This window comes from Gossypium arboreum, chromosome 1 (genome assembly GCF_025698485.1).
Source record: "Gossypium arboreum isolate Shixiya-1 chromosome 1, ASM2569848v2, whole genome shotgun sequence".
Classification (NCBI taxonomy): domain Eukaryota; kingdom Viridiplantae; phylum Streptophyta; class Magnoliopsida; order Malvales; family Malvaceae; genus Gossypium; species Gossypium arboreum.
In genome coordinates, this window is record NC_069070.1 from 116386140 (window position 1) to 116400264 (window position 14125).

Below are 14125 nucleotides of genomic sequence, written 5' to 3' on the forward strand. Positions count from 1 at the left end.
AAGGCGAAAATCCCAGACCATGAAAGCTGGAAAACTATGCAAAGAAAAGCAGAAAAACCAAAGAAAACTATCAGTAAGAACTCCCATTATCAGAACATACATTCCATGGAGAGAAGCTGCTATGGATGCATTACATACATACACTTTGCTCTTATACAAGCTGAGGAACTTCATCTTTTCTCGGACTCAATCCTGATGGACGAAAATAAAAATAATCAATTTTTGATTTACCTAATTATTCATTTAGCATGGAAAAAATTGCATGTTTATTTCTATGAAGGACAATAACTCACATATAAAGATGGATTTGCAGAACTACTTTCTTTTCTTCCCAAACTAGCCTGAAACTTTGTTTTGCAAATCTCTCTCAATCTTTCTTACAAGCCACCGCGGTCTTCCTGTCGTGAATACAATGTATCCTATGCTAATTCCTAATACCATCCCAGATCCATACCCCATCATTGCAACTTTCCAAATAAAAGCTATTCCATTTCCATTTCCATTATCATTACCATTATCTTCCTCATCTTGTGCTCGTTCTGGTATTTCATCATTGTTACATTCCTTTGATAATGGGAAGCCACACAAATCCAAGTTCCCTCGATAAGAGTCGTTTTCAAACGTATCAAATTGCTTCCCATGGGGAATGGGCCCCACAAGATTATTGTTCCAAAACCTTAACACTTGAAGAAATGTCAAATTTGTCAATTGGGAAGGGATTCTGCCACTCAGCTTGTTAAATGAGAGATCAAATGATTCAAGTGCTGCCAAATTCCCAAATGACGGTGGGATAGGACCAGTCAGGCTGTTATGAGAGAGATTGAGTGCTTGAAGCAATCTAAGCTCTCCAACTACCTTAGGAATTTCTCCATGGAATCCATTCATCGACAAATCTATGCATGTTAATAAGGGCATACGTACTTTTAGCGTAAACTCTAGCTCCAAGCCTTTAATAGTTAAATTAACAACAAGGGAGAACCAATTACCATTGTCTACGTATTCAGCTTCTTTCAGAGCCTTGAGATTTTGGAAGAAATTGGTTGGCAATAGGCCAGTGAATTCATTATGAGAGAGATCAATAATTTGCAATTTGGAGAAAGAAGATGTGGCTATGTAACTTTGAATGGAACCGTAAAATCTATTAGATCTCAAAATAAGAACTCGAAGCTGTGGAAGAGTACCTAACCAATGAGGAAAGGTATCGCTTAGATTGTTGTCTGCAACATTCAAAAATACCAGTTCACTGCAATTAGTTAAATACAACGGTAATTTTCCTTCCAATTGGTTGTCATTAACGGCAAGATATCTCAAATCATTATTCCGATTACAAACTCTGTCTGAGATTGCACCTGAAAAATGATTTCCAGAAAAATCCAGATATGTAGCAACATTCCCGTTACCAATTTCCCCTGGAATGCTCCCACTAATGCTGCAACTCGAAGCATCGAAATATTGAAGAGAAACCGAGAGATTTGCTATAGAAGGCGGAAGGTAACCACTGATTAATGGATTACTTCCAAATGCCAAGGCTGTCAACCTACTACAATTAGCTAATGATGACAGGAAGCTCCTTTCCGAGGATGAAAGTGTTCCACTTAAATCATTATTCGATAGGTCCAGCAATTCTAGATCTCTTAGATTGCCCAAGGTAACTGGAATATGTCCTGCATTATCGATACAATGAACAAGTTCAACCTACCATATCACCCCTTTCGCAATTTTCTAATTCATTGAGTTGAGTTCTATTCCTAATTCTCACAAGGCGCATATATATATGCATACTGAACTACTAATTAGTGAAATTGAATAGTGAAGAAATATTATATAATACCTGTAAAAAAATTATGGGATAAATATAGAACTCTCGGACCTGTTAGATTACTAATTTGCTGTGGGATTACACCTGCACCATAGAATTAATTTGTTAAACAAATATAAAAATATGGTTTTTTATCCTACCTCTTTTTTTCTTTAAATTAAAAGAGGTGCGGTCCAATAATCCAAATTTTATTGCCTATAATTTATTCTACATCTAATATACACTCTTAATCAAATAAGGCCCAACTTGTAATTTTCCCTTTTTATTAATTTCTATTTACTTTTGTTCTCTTTCTTTCCTAATAAAATAATTATTATATGTGAGTTAGGCAAGTTGTTCACGTCAGCACTTATAATTTGGATAGAAATATAATACTTTTAATAAATAAAAATTATTTGTGTAAAGATATATAAAGGTTACTTTAAAAAATCGAAATAATTCAGCATTTTCTTTTTCTATATTTTAGTCCTTGAAATATTATTATAAAAACTATGAAATGCACAAGGTTAAAGTATTAAACAAATTTGTAGAAATTAAACATAAATTTCATTAAGAAATTTAAAAATCAATATAAATAATGAAGAAATGTGATATAGTACTTATTAAAATATTACCGGCTAAACCAAAGAGATTCAAACGTTGAAGTGCAAGATATTAACAAGCTATTATGATTGATGAAAAAAGCCTGATGATTTTTATTTAAAAAAACTACTTGCTAAAAGAAAATTTGAGGCTTCCCTGTCAAACAAAGCAGACAATTGCAGTCGGAGAAAACAACAAAATAAGCTAAAATTGAATCCAGATGCTTTTTACCTTGGATCTGGTTGCCTCGGAGATCTAAAGTCCTAAGCATCGTCAAGTTCCCTATTTCTTCTGGAAGAATCCCCTCCAGACTATTGAAATCCAAAGATATATTCTGTAACCCTTTGCACTTGAATAAACCTATAGGAATTTTCCCAGAAAGCTTGTTGTCAGACAAATTAAGCTCTTTCAATGTGGGTAGACGATCACACATATCAGATGGGATAGGACCAGTGAAACTGTTATTGCTCAAAGACAAATACTGAAGTTCAGGGAAGTAACCAACCCATGATGAGATTTCTCCGTGAAAATTGTTATCAGACATGCTTATAAATTTCAATCGATACAAATTAGTCAACTGGACTGGTAATAGATCATGAAAATTGTTATACCCGATATTGAGCCAAGTAAGAAAAGATAGATTTCCCATGTCCGGTGGTATGGTGCCAGAGAGACTCATGTTAAAAAGATTGAGAGCTATGACTCTTTGATTACGAGATTCACAGGTGACACCGACCCAATTACAAATCGAGATATCAACAGACCAATTGGTTGTCAAAAAATTTCGAGGATCACTAACGACATGGGCTTTCAGTGCAAGAAGAGTCGATCGATCTGTGCTGATATCAGTTGTTTTGGAAGAGAATGAAACGATAAAATGAAGCAACAGCACCGCCATCATAAGAGCCATAATTAACCCAGTGTTTCCTATCAAGTTCTGTGGAAATACAACTTGTGAGAGGGAATTCTTTGAATTATACATGATGGGAAAAAACAAAAGTGGAGAAATTTGTGTTGAGACTTGTTCTAACGTTGTTTTTAAGAAGTTGACTTTTCCAACAAAAAATTATCATATATAGAAAACCAAATGAAATTTTCTAATTCAAACAATTGGTTGTAATTTGGATACATCTATGATTTGCTGACGACTTCTAGCTTATAAAAATTGTGGTCTACTTGACTTATAATTTCCTAATACGTCATGGTAAGGAACTAATTTCATGACTCTTATAAAAATTGTGGTCAACTTGACTTATAATTTCCTATTCAATATTTTCAATAGGTACGTCATGGTAAGAAACTAATTTCATTACTCTTATAAAAATTGTTGTCGACTTGACTAATAGTTTCCTGTTCAATATTTTCAATAGGAACATCATGGTAAGGAACTAATTTCATGACTGAGTCAAGCATTCATGTATTAAATTTCAAATGATTTGGCTCCATCTTCACTTTCCTAGTAGCTTCCAAACTTTAAAAGTCATTCTGAGAAATCACTGGAATTGCGTCCATCCTTCTTCACTTCTTTAATAGCATTTACTGTTTCAAAGTAAATAGGATGAATAAGAGGACTGTGAAGTGTGAATTTATTTTCAGAGATGAAGCACTTGAACATTGAAAAACGGACTTCATGACTGAGTCAAGCATTGATGTAGCAATTCATTTCAAACTTATTGCCAAACCGTCAAAATCCCAGACCATGAAAGCTGTAAATCTATGGAGAAAAAGAAAGCTAAATAATTGAAGTAAGATATCAACTAAGAATTCTCTCAATCAAAACTTTCCATGATAATTGTAATTGTTTTCTTTTTTTCTAAAATGATGCCTTAACTATTGAAATTTAGTCCGGACTCATGAACGGTTCTACTGATAAAGTAATCTGCAGCAAATTTTCCATTTTTCTCTAAATCTTTTTAATATTTTAGTGATGATTAGCATAGGAAATCTAAGCCCTGATTCTCATTCAAATTATTTTTTGATAATAAATATGTGTGAAAATAAAATAGAATGTCGGTAATGACAATATATTGCAAAGAAAAGAGAAATAAAATAAAGAACACATAAATTTTACGTGGAAACCTTTAGGGAAAAAATCACGGGCAGAAGAGAAAAAAATTCACTATGTCGAATTCGAATAATTACAAGAGTAATAGACAATGTCTATTTATAGACTTATAAAGCGATATTCTAGTAAGATTGAAACACCTTATTCTAATCAATATAAAATAGATGGAGTTTAATAAGGTTTAAAAACCTTATTCTAAAATAAAATAAAAGAAGTGTAGTTCTATATGGATTTTACTTTTATTTTATTTTACCACTGTATTTTATTTAAATAAGGATCCGGGTCATTTAATTTTAACATTCTCCACCTTGATATAAATTCTCAATGAACAAGTTCTTTATCGCTAACTCTCAAAGAACAAGTTCTCCACCTCTTCCATAAAACCCCTTAAGGGTTTAATTTCAACAATGAACACCAACCAAGTCTAAGCAATGCTCAAACTTGGTTATAGAAAGTGACTTAGTCATCATATCTACAGGATTTTCATGAGTACTAATTTTGCTCACAATAATATTACCACGAGTAATAATATCACGAATAAAATGATACCGAAAATCAATGTGTTTTGTTCCCTCATGAAACATTTGATCTTTTGTAAGGAAGATTACACTCTAACTGTCACAAAATACTGTATTGATTTGAAAGTCTTCATTGAGTTCACTAAAGAGTCCCTTCAACCAAATAGCTTCTTTACAAGCCTCAGTAATCACCATGTACTCAGCTTCAGTGGTAGACAAAGCGAGTGTAGTTCGCAAAGTGACTTTCCAACTGATTACACAACCTTCGATTGTAAAGACATAACTTGTGAGAGATCTTTTTCTATCAAGGTCTCCAGCAAAATTAGCATCAACATACCCAATGACTCCATCTCTAGTTCTTCGAAACTGTAAGCAGACATCAGTAGTACCTCATAAGTATCTTAAAATCCACTAAACTGCTTTCCAATGTTCTTTACCTGGATTCGCCATGTATCTGCTAACTGCACTAACTGCATATGATAAATCTGGACGTGAACAAACCATAGCATACATAAGAGATCCAACTACACTAGAGTATGGAACATGTGACATGTACTCAATCTCATCATCTGATTGTGGAAACAAAGCCGATGAAAGTCTGAAATGGGCTGCTAAAGGAGTACTAACAGGCTTAGCACTCTGCATATTGAACCTACAAAGAATTTTCTCAATGTACCACTTCTGACTTAGGTACAATTTACTTGCTTTTCTATCTTTAAGAATCTCCATACCAAATATCTTCTTTGCTGGTCTCAAATCGTTCATCTCAAATTTTTCACTTAGTTGGGCTTTGACCTTTCTTATCTCTCATTTATCTTTTACTGCTATCAACATGTTATCAACATAAAAAAGTAGATACATGAAAGAACCATCACTATTTTTCTTAAAGTAAACACAACTGTCAAAACTACTTCTTTTGAAATCATGAGAAGTCATAAAGGAATCAAACCTCTTGTACCACTGTCTTGCTGATTGTTTCAAACCGTAAAGAGACTTTTCAGCAATCAAACATAGTCCTCTTTTTTTGAGACTGTAAAACCCTCTAGTTATTGCATGTAAATATCCTCCTCAAGTTCTCCATGCAAAAATGCAGTTTTTACATCTAACTACTCAAGCTCCAAATCATGCATGGCCACAATACCAAGCAAAGCTTGAATCGAACTATGCTTCACAACTAGGGAGAAGACATCTGTGAAGTCTACTCCTGAAATTTGACTGTAGCCCTTTGCAACAAGCATTGCATTATATCTAGGTTCTTCAACTCCTAGAGTCCTTTCTTTCTTTTTAAACATCCATTTACAACGAACGACCTTTTTACCTTTAGGAAATTTCACAAGATCCCATGTTCTATTTTTGTGGAGTGATTCCATCTCTTCTTGCATAGTAAACATCCACTTTTCTGAGTCTTCACAGCTAACCACCTCAGAATAATTAGATGGCTCTTGGTTTGCATCTATATCTTCAGTCACATTTAAAGCATAAGCAACTAGATCAGCCTCGACATACTTCTTTGGAGGTTTAATTTCTCTTCTAGTTCTGTTTTTGGCAATAGAGTATTATGGTGAAGAAGCAACTCTATTCTCAATTTTTGTGTTGGTTTGAGGAGTCAACTCTGTATTAATCTGATGCTCCACCTGCTTTTGATTTTCTTTATTAGAAGAGTCTTTAAGAGATAAGTTAGGTAGCATAGAAGTTTCATCAAAAACAACATCTCTGCAAATTACAACTTTTCTATTTTCAGGACACCATAACTTATACCCTTTTACACCGACTATGAAATCTAAGCCCTGATTCTCATTCAAACTATTTTTGATAATAAATATAAAAAATAAGATATAAAATAAAATGAGTTACCGTTGGTTTTAATCTGCCTAATTGAAAGTAACTGGTGAGTTTGCTTCTTGTTTAAATTGTTGTCTAAATAGATTGTCCAAATACGAGATTGAACAAGCTAGAGAACAGTAATAAAACAGTGAGGATGAGGAGAGCTAAACACACAATGTATTGTTTCTATAATTCGCAAATAATTTTACTTTGTAAAGCTTTATTCAATAAATAATTTATTCGACAATTGATATAATCATCTCTGTTAAAGCTTAATTTATTTTAACAAAAGAAGCAAATATTACCCCAATAAATAGCCCCAAGAAATTGTAATAAGTTGACAGCAAAATAAACTAACGAAATCAGCACGAACACTCTTCCAACTAAACAGTGGTGGATCTAGTGGTGATTGAGGCCAGCCCCTTAAATGAAAAATTATTCATTTAGGTTTATTAAAAATTTTAAAATTTTAAATTATTAAAAGTAAATTTACATTTTAGCCTTCTAAAATGGTAAAATTTTAATTTAATTTTTTAAAAATTATAAAAATATAAATTATTAAATTTAAAATTTAAAATTTAATTTTGGTCCTTAAAATTTTTTTTTTGAAACTTTGTCCTTGCTCCCAACTGCATCTTCAACATGCCAATTGCTACATATTTAGGCAGCCATTCATAACAATTCTGAATAAATAAACTCTAAAAAATTTCTTAAGATAAAGTCTAAAAAACCTATTAAATCATTACAAAAACCACCAAAAATAAAAGCTGGAGGATAAATATAAGCTTTATCCAATAAAACAAGTGGATTGCAGTCTTCCTCAAGCCACTACTTTCAAGTTGCAAGGTTTGAGACAAAAAAAAAAAAAAAAAAAGGCCTTGAGCCCATTTGCTTATGATAAAATCACCTCAAGTCAAAAAAAAATTAAATAATTAAAAGTTGAAACTTTAAAAATTAAAAGAATATATCCAAAAATCGAAACTATATATAATTTTTTTAAAAAATTGTAATAATTATTTTAAAAATATTTATCAACTCAAAATTATTAACAGTGAATGACGTATTTGCTCTTAGTAATTTTAAAATTACCTATTCAAATTGTAATTATATCTATAATCATTTTTAAAATTAAATATTTAAACTATAATTAATTTTCTTGGTTGTTTTATTCCATTAAAGTTCATATTAATGTGTTATTTCTATTAAATTAAAATATAAATTAATTTATATTATTAAATAAAATTAACTATTTATTATTACATTGACTTGAGTCTTTAGTTCGATAGGTATGGGCGTTATTAGAAAATATGAGTTTAAGTATACTGAAACGCATTATTATTCTACTTATGAGTTGGGTAAGGGACTATAGGTAGTTCTAAATATTGTACAAAAAAAAATAAGATATGATCGAACTTATAATGAGATTAGTCAGAAAAAGACTATTTATTATTGAATTAAAAATTTTAATGGTTAATTAAATTAAAAAGCATCCTAATCAATTACAGAATTAGTATATCTATAACTCATATTAATAGTTGAAATAAAAAAACGCAACATAATTGGAAAACTTATTATTAATTTTGCTGACCAAACTTTAAGCATGATCGAATTGAACAAGCGATGCAAGTTATCCTCCAACGACACCTTGCACTGTAAACGAACCCAGAAACCATCCTCTTTAATTTCTAGCCAATTGTATTGTAGCAAGGGGGCATTCTTCTGTCAGCTTCAGTTGGAACCACTGTACATGACAAATAAAAAGACGGAAAAGATTAAGTCTAATCTCTAGATTACGAAACCAATGAGAAATTAATAGATGGTTAAAAACATACCTTGAAATTTTAAATTCAGTGAATATTTCTTTTTCCTCGGATTTTGCAAACCCACCTCGCTCTTATAAAAGTTGAGGAACTTCATCTTTTCTCAGACTGATGAATGAGAATAAAAATGGTCTAATTTTGATTTTACAAAAGTATTGATATCTATCTACTTATAATTAATTTAGCATAGCAAAAAAAGCACATTTGTTTTAGTGATATACAGTAACTCACATAGTCAAGATGGATTTGCAGGACTAGTTTCTTTTCTTCCCAAACCGGCTTCAAACTTTGTTTTGCATCTTTCTCTCAATCATTCTTACAAGCCACAAACACCCATAAAAACAAAACAATACATCTACCGATGCGGAACTGATTGCCCTGAAAACAAAACATTAGTAAAGTTTAGCACACACAAACACTTGTCTAAAATAAAGAGCTATTTATAGTGGGTGCTGCAATTTATTTCAAAACTTGAAAACAAATCAACTTCTTGCGAAAGGCTAAAATCCCAGACCATGAAAGCTGAAAAACTACCAAAGCAAACTATCGGTGAGAACACCCATGATCAGAAGATACATTCCATGGAGAGAAGCAGCTATGGATGCAGAACATACATGACACCCATGATCAGAAGATACATTCCATGGAGAGAAGCAGCTATGGATGCAGAACATACATGACACCTTGCTCTTATACAAGCTGAGGAACTTCATCTTTTCTCGGACTCATTACTGATGGATGAAAACAAAAATAATCAATTCGAGATTTACCTAATTATTCATTTAGCATGGCAAAAGTAGCATGTTTATTTCTGTGAAATATAATAACTCACATATAAAGATGGATTTGCAGGACTACTTTCTTTTCTTCCCAAACCAGCTTGAAACTTTGTTTTGCAAATCTCTCTCAATCTTTCTTACAAGCCACCGCGGTCTTCCTGTCGTGAATACAATGTATCCTATGCTAATTCCTAATACCACTCCAGATCCATACCCCATCATTGCAACTTTCCAAATAAAAGCTATTCCATTTCCATTTCCATTACCATTACCATTATCTTCCTCATCTTGTGCTCTTTCTGGTATTTCATCATTGTTACATTCCTTTGATAATGGGAATCCACACAAACCCAAGTTCCCTCGATACGAGTCGTTTTCAAATGTATCAAATTGCTTCCCATGGGGAATGGGTCCCACAAGATTATTGTTCCAAAACCTTAACACTTCAAGAAATGTCAAATTTGTCAATTGGGAAGGAATTTTGCCACTGAGCTTGTTAAATGAGAGATCTAATGATTCAAGTGCTGCCAAATTCCCAAATGACGGTGGGATAGGACCAGTCAGGCTGTTATGAGAAAGATTGAGTGCTTGAAGCAATCTAAGCTCTCCAACTACCTTAGGAATTTCTCCATGGAATCCATTCATCGACAAATCTATGCATGTTAATAAGGGCATACGTACTTTTAGCGTAAACTCTAGCTCCAAGCCTTTAATAGTTAAATTAACAACAAGGGAGAACCAATTACCATTGTCTACGTATTCAGCTTCTTTCAGAGCCTTGAGATTTTGGAAGAAATTGGTTGGCAATAGGCCAGTGAAGTCATTATGAGAGAGATCAATAATTTGCAATTTGGAGAAAGATGTGGCTATATAACTTTGAATGGAACCGTAAAATCTATTAGATCTCAAAATAACTACTCGAAGTTGTGGAAGAATTCCTAACCAATGAGGAAAGGTATCGCTTAGATTGTTGTCTGCAACATTCAAAAATACCAGTTCACTGCAATTAGTTAAAGACAACGGTAATGTTCCTTCCAATCGGTTGTCATTAACGGAAAGATATCTCAAATCATTATTCCGATTACAAACTCTGTCTGAGATTGCACCTGAAAAATGATTTCCAGAAAAATCCAGATATGTAGCAACATTCCAGTTACTAATTTCCCCTGGAATGCTCCCACTAATGCTGCAACTCGAAGCATCGAAATATTGAAGAGAAACCGAGAGATTTGCTACAGAAGGCGGAAGGTAACCACTGATTAATGGATTACTTCCAAATGCCAAGGCTATCAACCCACTACAATTAGCTAATGATGACAGGAAGCTCCTTTCCGAGGATGAAAGTGTTCCACTTAAATCATTATTCGATAGGTCCAGCAATTCTAGATATATATCTTAGATTGCCCAAGGTAACTGGAATATGTCCTGCATTATCGATACACTGAACCAATTCAACCTAACCATATCATCCCTTTTCCAATTTTCTAATTCATTGGGTTGGGTTCTATTCCTAATTCTCACAAGGCGCATATATATATATATATATATATATATGTATATATATGCATGCTGAACAACTAATTAGTGAAATTGAACAGTGAAGAAATATTATATAATACCTGTTAAAAAATTATGGGATAAATATAGAACTCTCACAGCTGTTAGATTACTAATTTGCTGTGGGATTATACCTGCACCATAGAATTAATTTGTTAAACAAATGTAAAAAAAAAAAATGCTATCGTACCTCTTTTTTCTTTAAATTAAAAGAGGTGTGGTCCAATAATCCAAATTTTATTGCCTATAATTTATTCTATACACTCTTAATCAAATAAGGCCCAATTTGTAATTTTCTCTTTTATTAATTTTCATTTACTTTTGTTCCTTCTTTCTTTCTTAATCAAATAATTATTATATGTGTGTTGAGTAAGTTGTTCCAGTTTTAGGTGTTAGAACTTAATATATATATATATATATATGATTTGAATAAAAATCGAATAATGTAATGAATAAAAATTATTTGGGTAAAAATATATAAAGGTTACTTTAAAAAATGAAATAATTCACCATTTTCTTTTTCTTTTTCTATATTTTAGTACTTGACCATTTTCTTTTCTATATTTTAGTCGTTGAAATATTATTATAAAAATAATGAAATGCACAAGGATAAATATTAAACAAATTCGTAGAAATTGAACATAAATTTCGTTAAGAAATTCAAAAAATCAATATAAATAAGGGTAAACTATAAAAATAGTCACTTTTGTTTGCCTCAAATTACATTTTAATCATTTATGTTTGAAATGATACGTTTTAATCACTTACGTTATCGTTTTGTAACCAAAGTGCAATCCTACGTGGTAGTCCAAATGGGTTTTAAATGTCAATTTGGATGTCCAACTGATTTTTTTAGTTGTAATTAATTTAAAATTTTTAATTAATTAAATTTATTTAATTAAAATTTTATTCTCATTTTAGCTGGATATCTAAGTTGGCATTTAAAACCCATTTGGACTGCCACATAGGATTGTCGTTAGAGAGGTAACGAAGCTTAATGGTAGAGTGGCCACTTCGTAACAAAACAATAACGTAAGTGACTAAAACGTAATATTTTAAACATAACTGACTAAAATTTAATTTAAAGCAAACAAAATAATTATTTTTATAATTTACCCTATAAATAATGAAGAAATGTGATATAGTACTTATTTAATTATTACTGGGTAAACCAAAGAAATTGAAACGTCGAAGTGCAAGATGTTAACAAGCTATTATTATTAATGAAAAGTTAAAAAGAAGAAATATTTTATTTGGTAAAAGAAAATTTGAGGCTTCCCTATCAAACAAAGCAAACAATTGCAGTCGGAGAATGACAACAAAATAAGCCAAAATTGAATCCAAATGCTTTTTACCTTGGATCTGGTTGCCGCGGAGATCTAGAGTCCTAAGCATCTTCAAGTTCCCTATTTCTTCTGGTAGAATCCCCTCCAGATTATTAAAAGCCAAAGATATATTCTGTATCACTTTGCACTTGAATAAACCTATTGGAATTTTCCCAGAAAGCTTGTTGTCAGACAAATAAAGCTCTTTCAATGTGGGTAGCCGATCACACATATCAGATGGGATAGGACCAGTGAAACTGTTATTGCTCATAGACAAATACTGAAGTTTAGGGAAGTAACCAATCCATAATGAGATTTCTCCGTAGAAATTGTTATCAGACATGCTTATAAAGTTCAATCGATGCAAATTAGTCAACTGAACTGGTAATAGGCCTTGAAAATTGTTGTATTCGATATCGAGCCAAGTACGAAAAGATAGATTTCCTATATCAAGTGGTATGGTGCCAGAGAGACTCATGTTAAAAAGATCGAGAGCTTTGACTCTTTGATGACGAGATCCACAGGTGACACCGACCCAGTTACAAATCGAGGTATCAACAGACCAATTGGTTGTCAAAAAATTTCGAGGATCACTAACGACATGGGCTTTCAGTGCAAGAAGAGTAGATTGATCTGTGTTGATATCAGTTGTTTTGGTAGAGAATGAAACCACAAAATGAAGCAACAGCACCGCCATCATCAGAGCCGTAATTAACCTAGTGTTTCCCATCATATTCCGTGGAAATGCAACTTGTGAGAGGAGAATTCTTTTAATTATAGATGATGGAAAAAAAAAAAGGGCTACTCCAAGTGGAGAAATTTGTGGTGAGACTTGTTCTAACGTTGTTTTTAAGGAGTCGACTTTTCTTACAAAATTTTATCATATATAGAAAATCAAATGAAATTTTCTAATTCAAACAATTTGTCGTAATTTGTCTACATTTATGACTTACTGACGACTTCTAGCTTATAGAAATTGTGGTCGACTTGACTTATAATTTCCTATTCAATGTTTTCCACAGGTACGTCATAGTATGGAACTAATTTCATGACTGAGTCGAGTATTGATGTATTTTTTTTTTGAAAAATTCGACTGGATTATTACTTAGAAACTATAACACATAAAAGCCCATTGGGTTAAAAGCCAACTAATTGGTCATAGGAAAATATAATGAAATCGGGCTACCAGCAGATTGGCCCATGAATTCAAAAAACAAAATCAAACAGAAATTAAAATTCTATCTTTACTCCAGTCGAACAGGTACAGCTAATCCTCATTAATAGTTCTGTCGTTTCATCTGCCCAATACAGCTTTAAAGCTATAGCAGATCTTCTGAAAAATCTTTTGCTTATCTGCCTTCTTTTCAAACAACACCAGTTCTTTCATTTCAAAAGTCACAATTCATTTTCCTTTTTCCATGCTGATAGACTTGTTCATTTCATCTTTTCTTTTAACTTGAAGATCCTAGACGATTTTGCTCCATTTCTCCTCTGAACGACCTTGAAGTCCCTCCCTCCAGGTATTGTTCCTCACCATTCTTGAGTGCTTCTTTTGCTAATCGATGGGCTTCTGTATTTTCTAACCTTGGGATGAAGTAGAAATTAACTTATTTCTTGAAAGTGTGGCTTTAAGCTTTGAATATCACTTATAATTGCTCTTATTGTTGATCTGTCGCAATTTGCATTTTGACATTTTGTGATAACCGTCTTCGAGTCGCCTAGTATGTCCAGAATATGAAAGCCCATGTTAATCCCTAATTTTGTTGCTTGGAATCCTGCATATGCTTCCGCCGCGAACGGAGATGCAACGTTGACATGAAGGATTGATTTTGTTGC

General features: G+C 32.5%; 2 protein-coding genes and 1 long non-coding RNA gene across 3 annotated transcripts; all 3 read right to left on the bottom strand.

Annotated features, from left to right (window-relative positions):
* Nucleotides 1-336: 336 nt before the first annotated feature.
* LOC108481097 (receptor-like protein 9DC3) lies at nt 337-3299 on the bottom strand. The gene is made up of 3 exons (XM_017784269.1): nt 2633-3299; nt 1832-1903; nt 337-1664 (listed from the first exon to the last, which is right to left on the bottom strand). The coding sequence occupies exons 1-3, from the start codon at nt 3297-3299 to the stop codon at nt 337-339; spliced, it is 2067 nt and encodes a 688-aa protein (XP_017639758.1).
* A 4942-nt stretch (nt 3300-8241) lies between these two features.
* LOC128289358 (uncharacterized) lies at nt 8242-9195 on the bottom strand. Its single transcript, XR_008278975.1, has 4 exons — nt 9163-9195; nt 8860-9006; nt 8641-8736; nt 8242-8549 (listed from the first exon to the last, which is right to left on the bottom strand). It is a non-coding gene; the product is annotated as an uncharacterized LOC128289358 (long non-coding RNA).
* Nucleotides 9196-9482: 287 nt separating this feature from the next.
* On the bottom strand, nt 9483-13022 carry LOC108481098 (receptor-like protein 11). The gene is made up of 3 exons (XM_053019321.1): nt 12320-13022; nt 11027-11098; nt 9483-10789 (listed from the first exon to the last, which is right to left on the bottom strand). Exons 1-3 carry the CDS (start codon nt 13020-13022, stop codon nt 9483-9485), a joined length of 2082 nt encoding a protein of 693 aa, XP_052875281.1.
* Nucleotides 13023-14125: the final 1103 nt, after the last annotated feature.

Bases quoted from the DNA above. Each gene is read 5' to 3' on its own strand.
- LOC108481097 (XM_017784269.1), bottom strand. From the start codon at position 3,299: ATGGCGGTGCTGTTGCTTCATTTTATCGTTTCATTCTCTTCCAAAACA. The intron at 1,904-2,632 runs GTAAAAAGCATC...TCTATGGTGCAG, and splicing joins CCGAGGCAACCAGATCCAAG to GTGTAATCCCACAGCAAATT. The intron at 1,665-1,831 runs GTATTATATAAT...TCGATAATGCAG, and splicing joins ATCCCATAATTTTTTTACAG to GACATATTCCAGTTACCTTG.
- LOC108481098 (XM_053019321.1), bottom strand. From the start codon at position 13,022: ATGATGGGAAACACTAGGTTAATTACGGCTCTGATGATGGCGGTGCTG. The intron at 11,099-12,319 runs GTAAAAAGCATT...TCTATGGTGCAG, and splicing joins CCGCGGCAACCAGATCCAAG to GTATAATCCCACAGCAAATT. The intron at 10,790-11,026 runs GTATTATATAAT...ATATATATCTAG, and splicing joins ATCCCATAATTTTTTAACAG to AATTGCTGGACCTATCGAAT.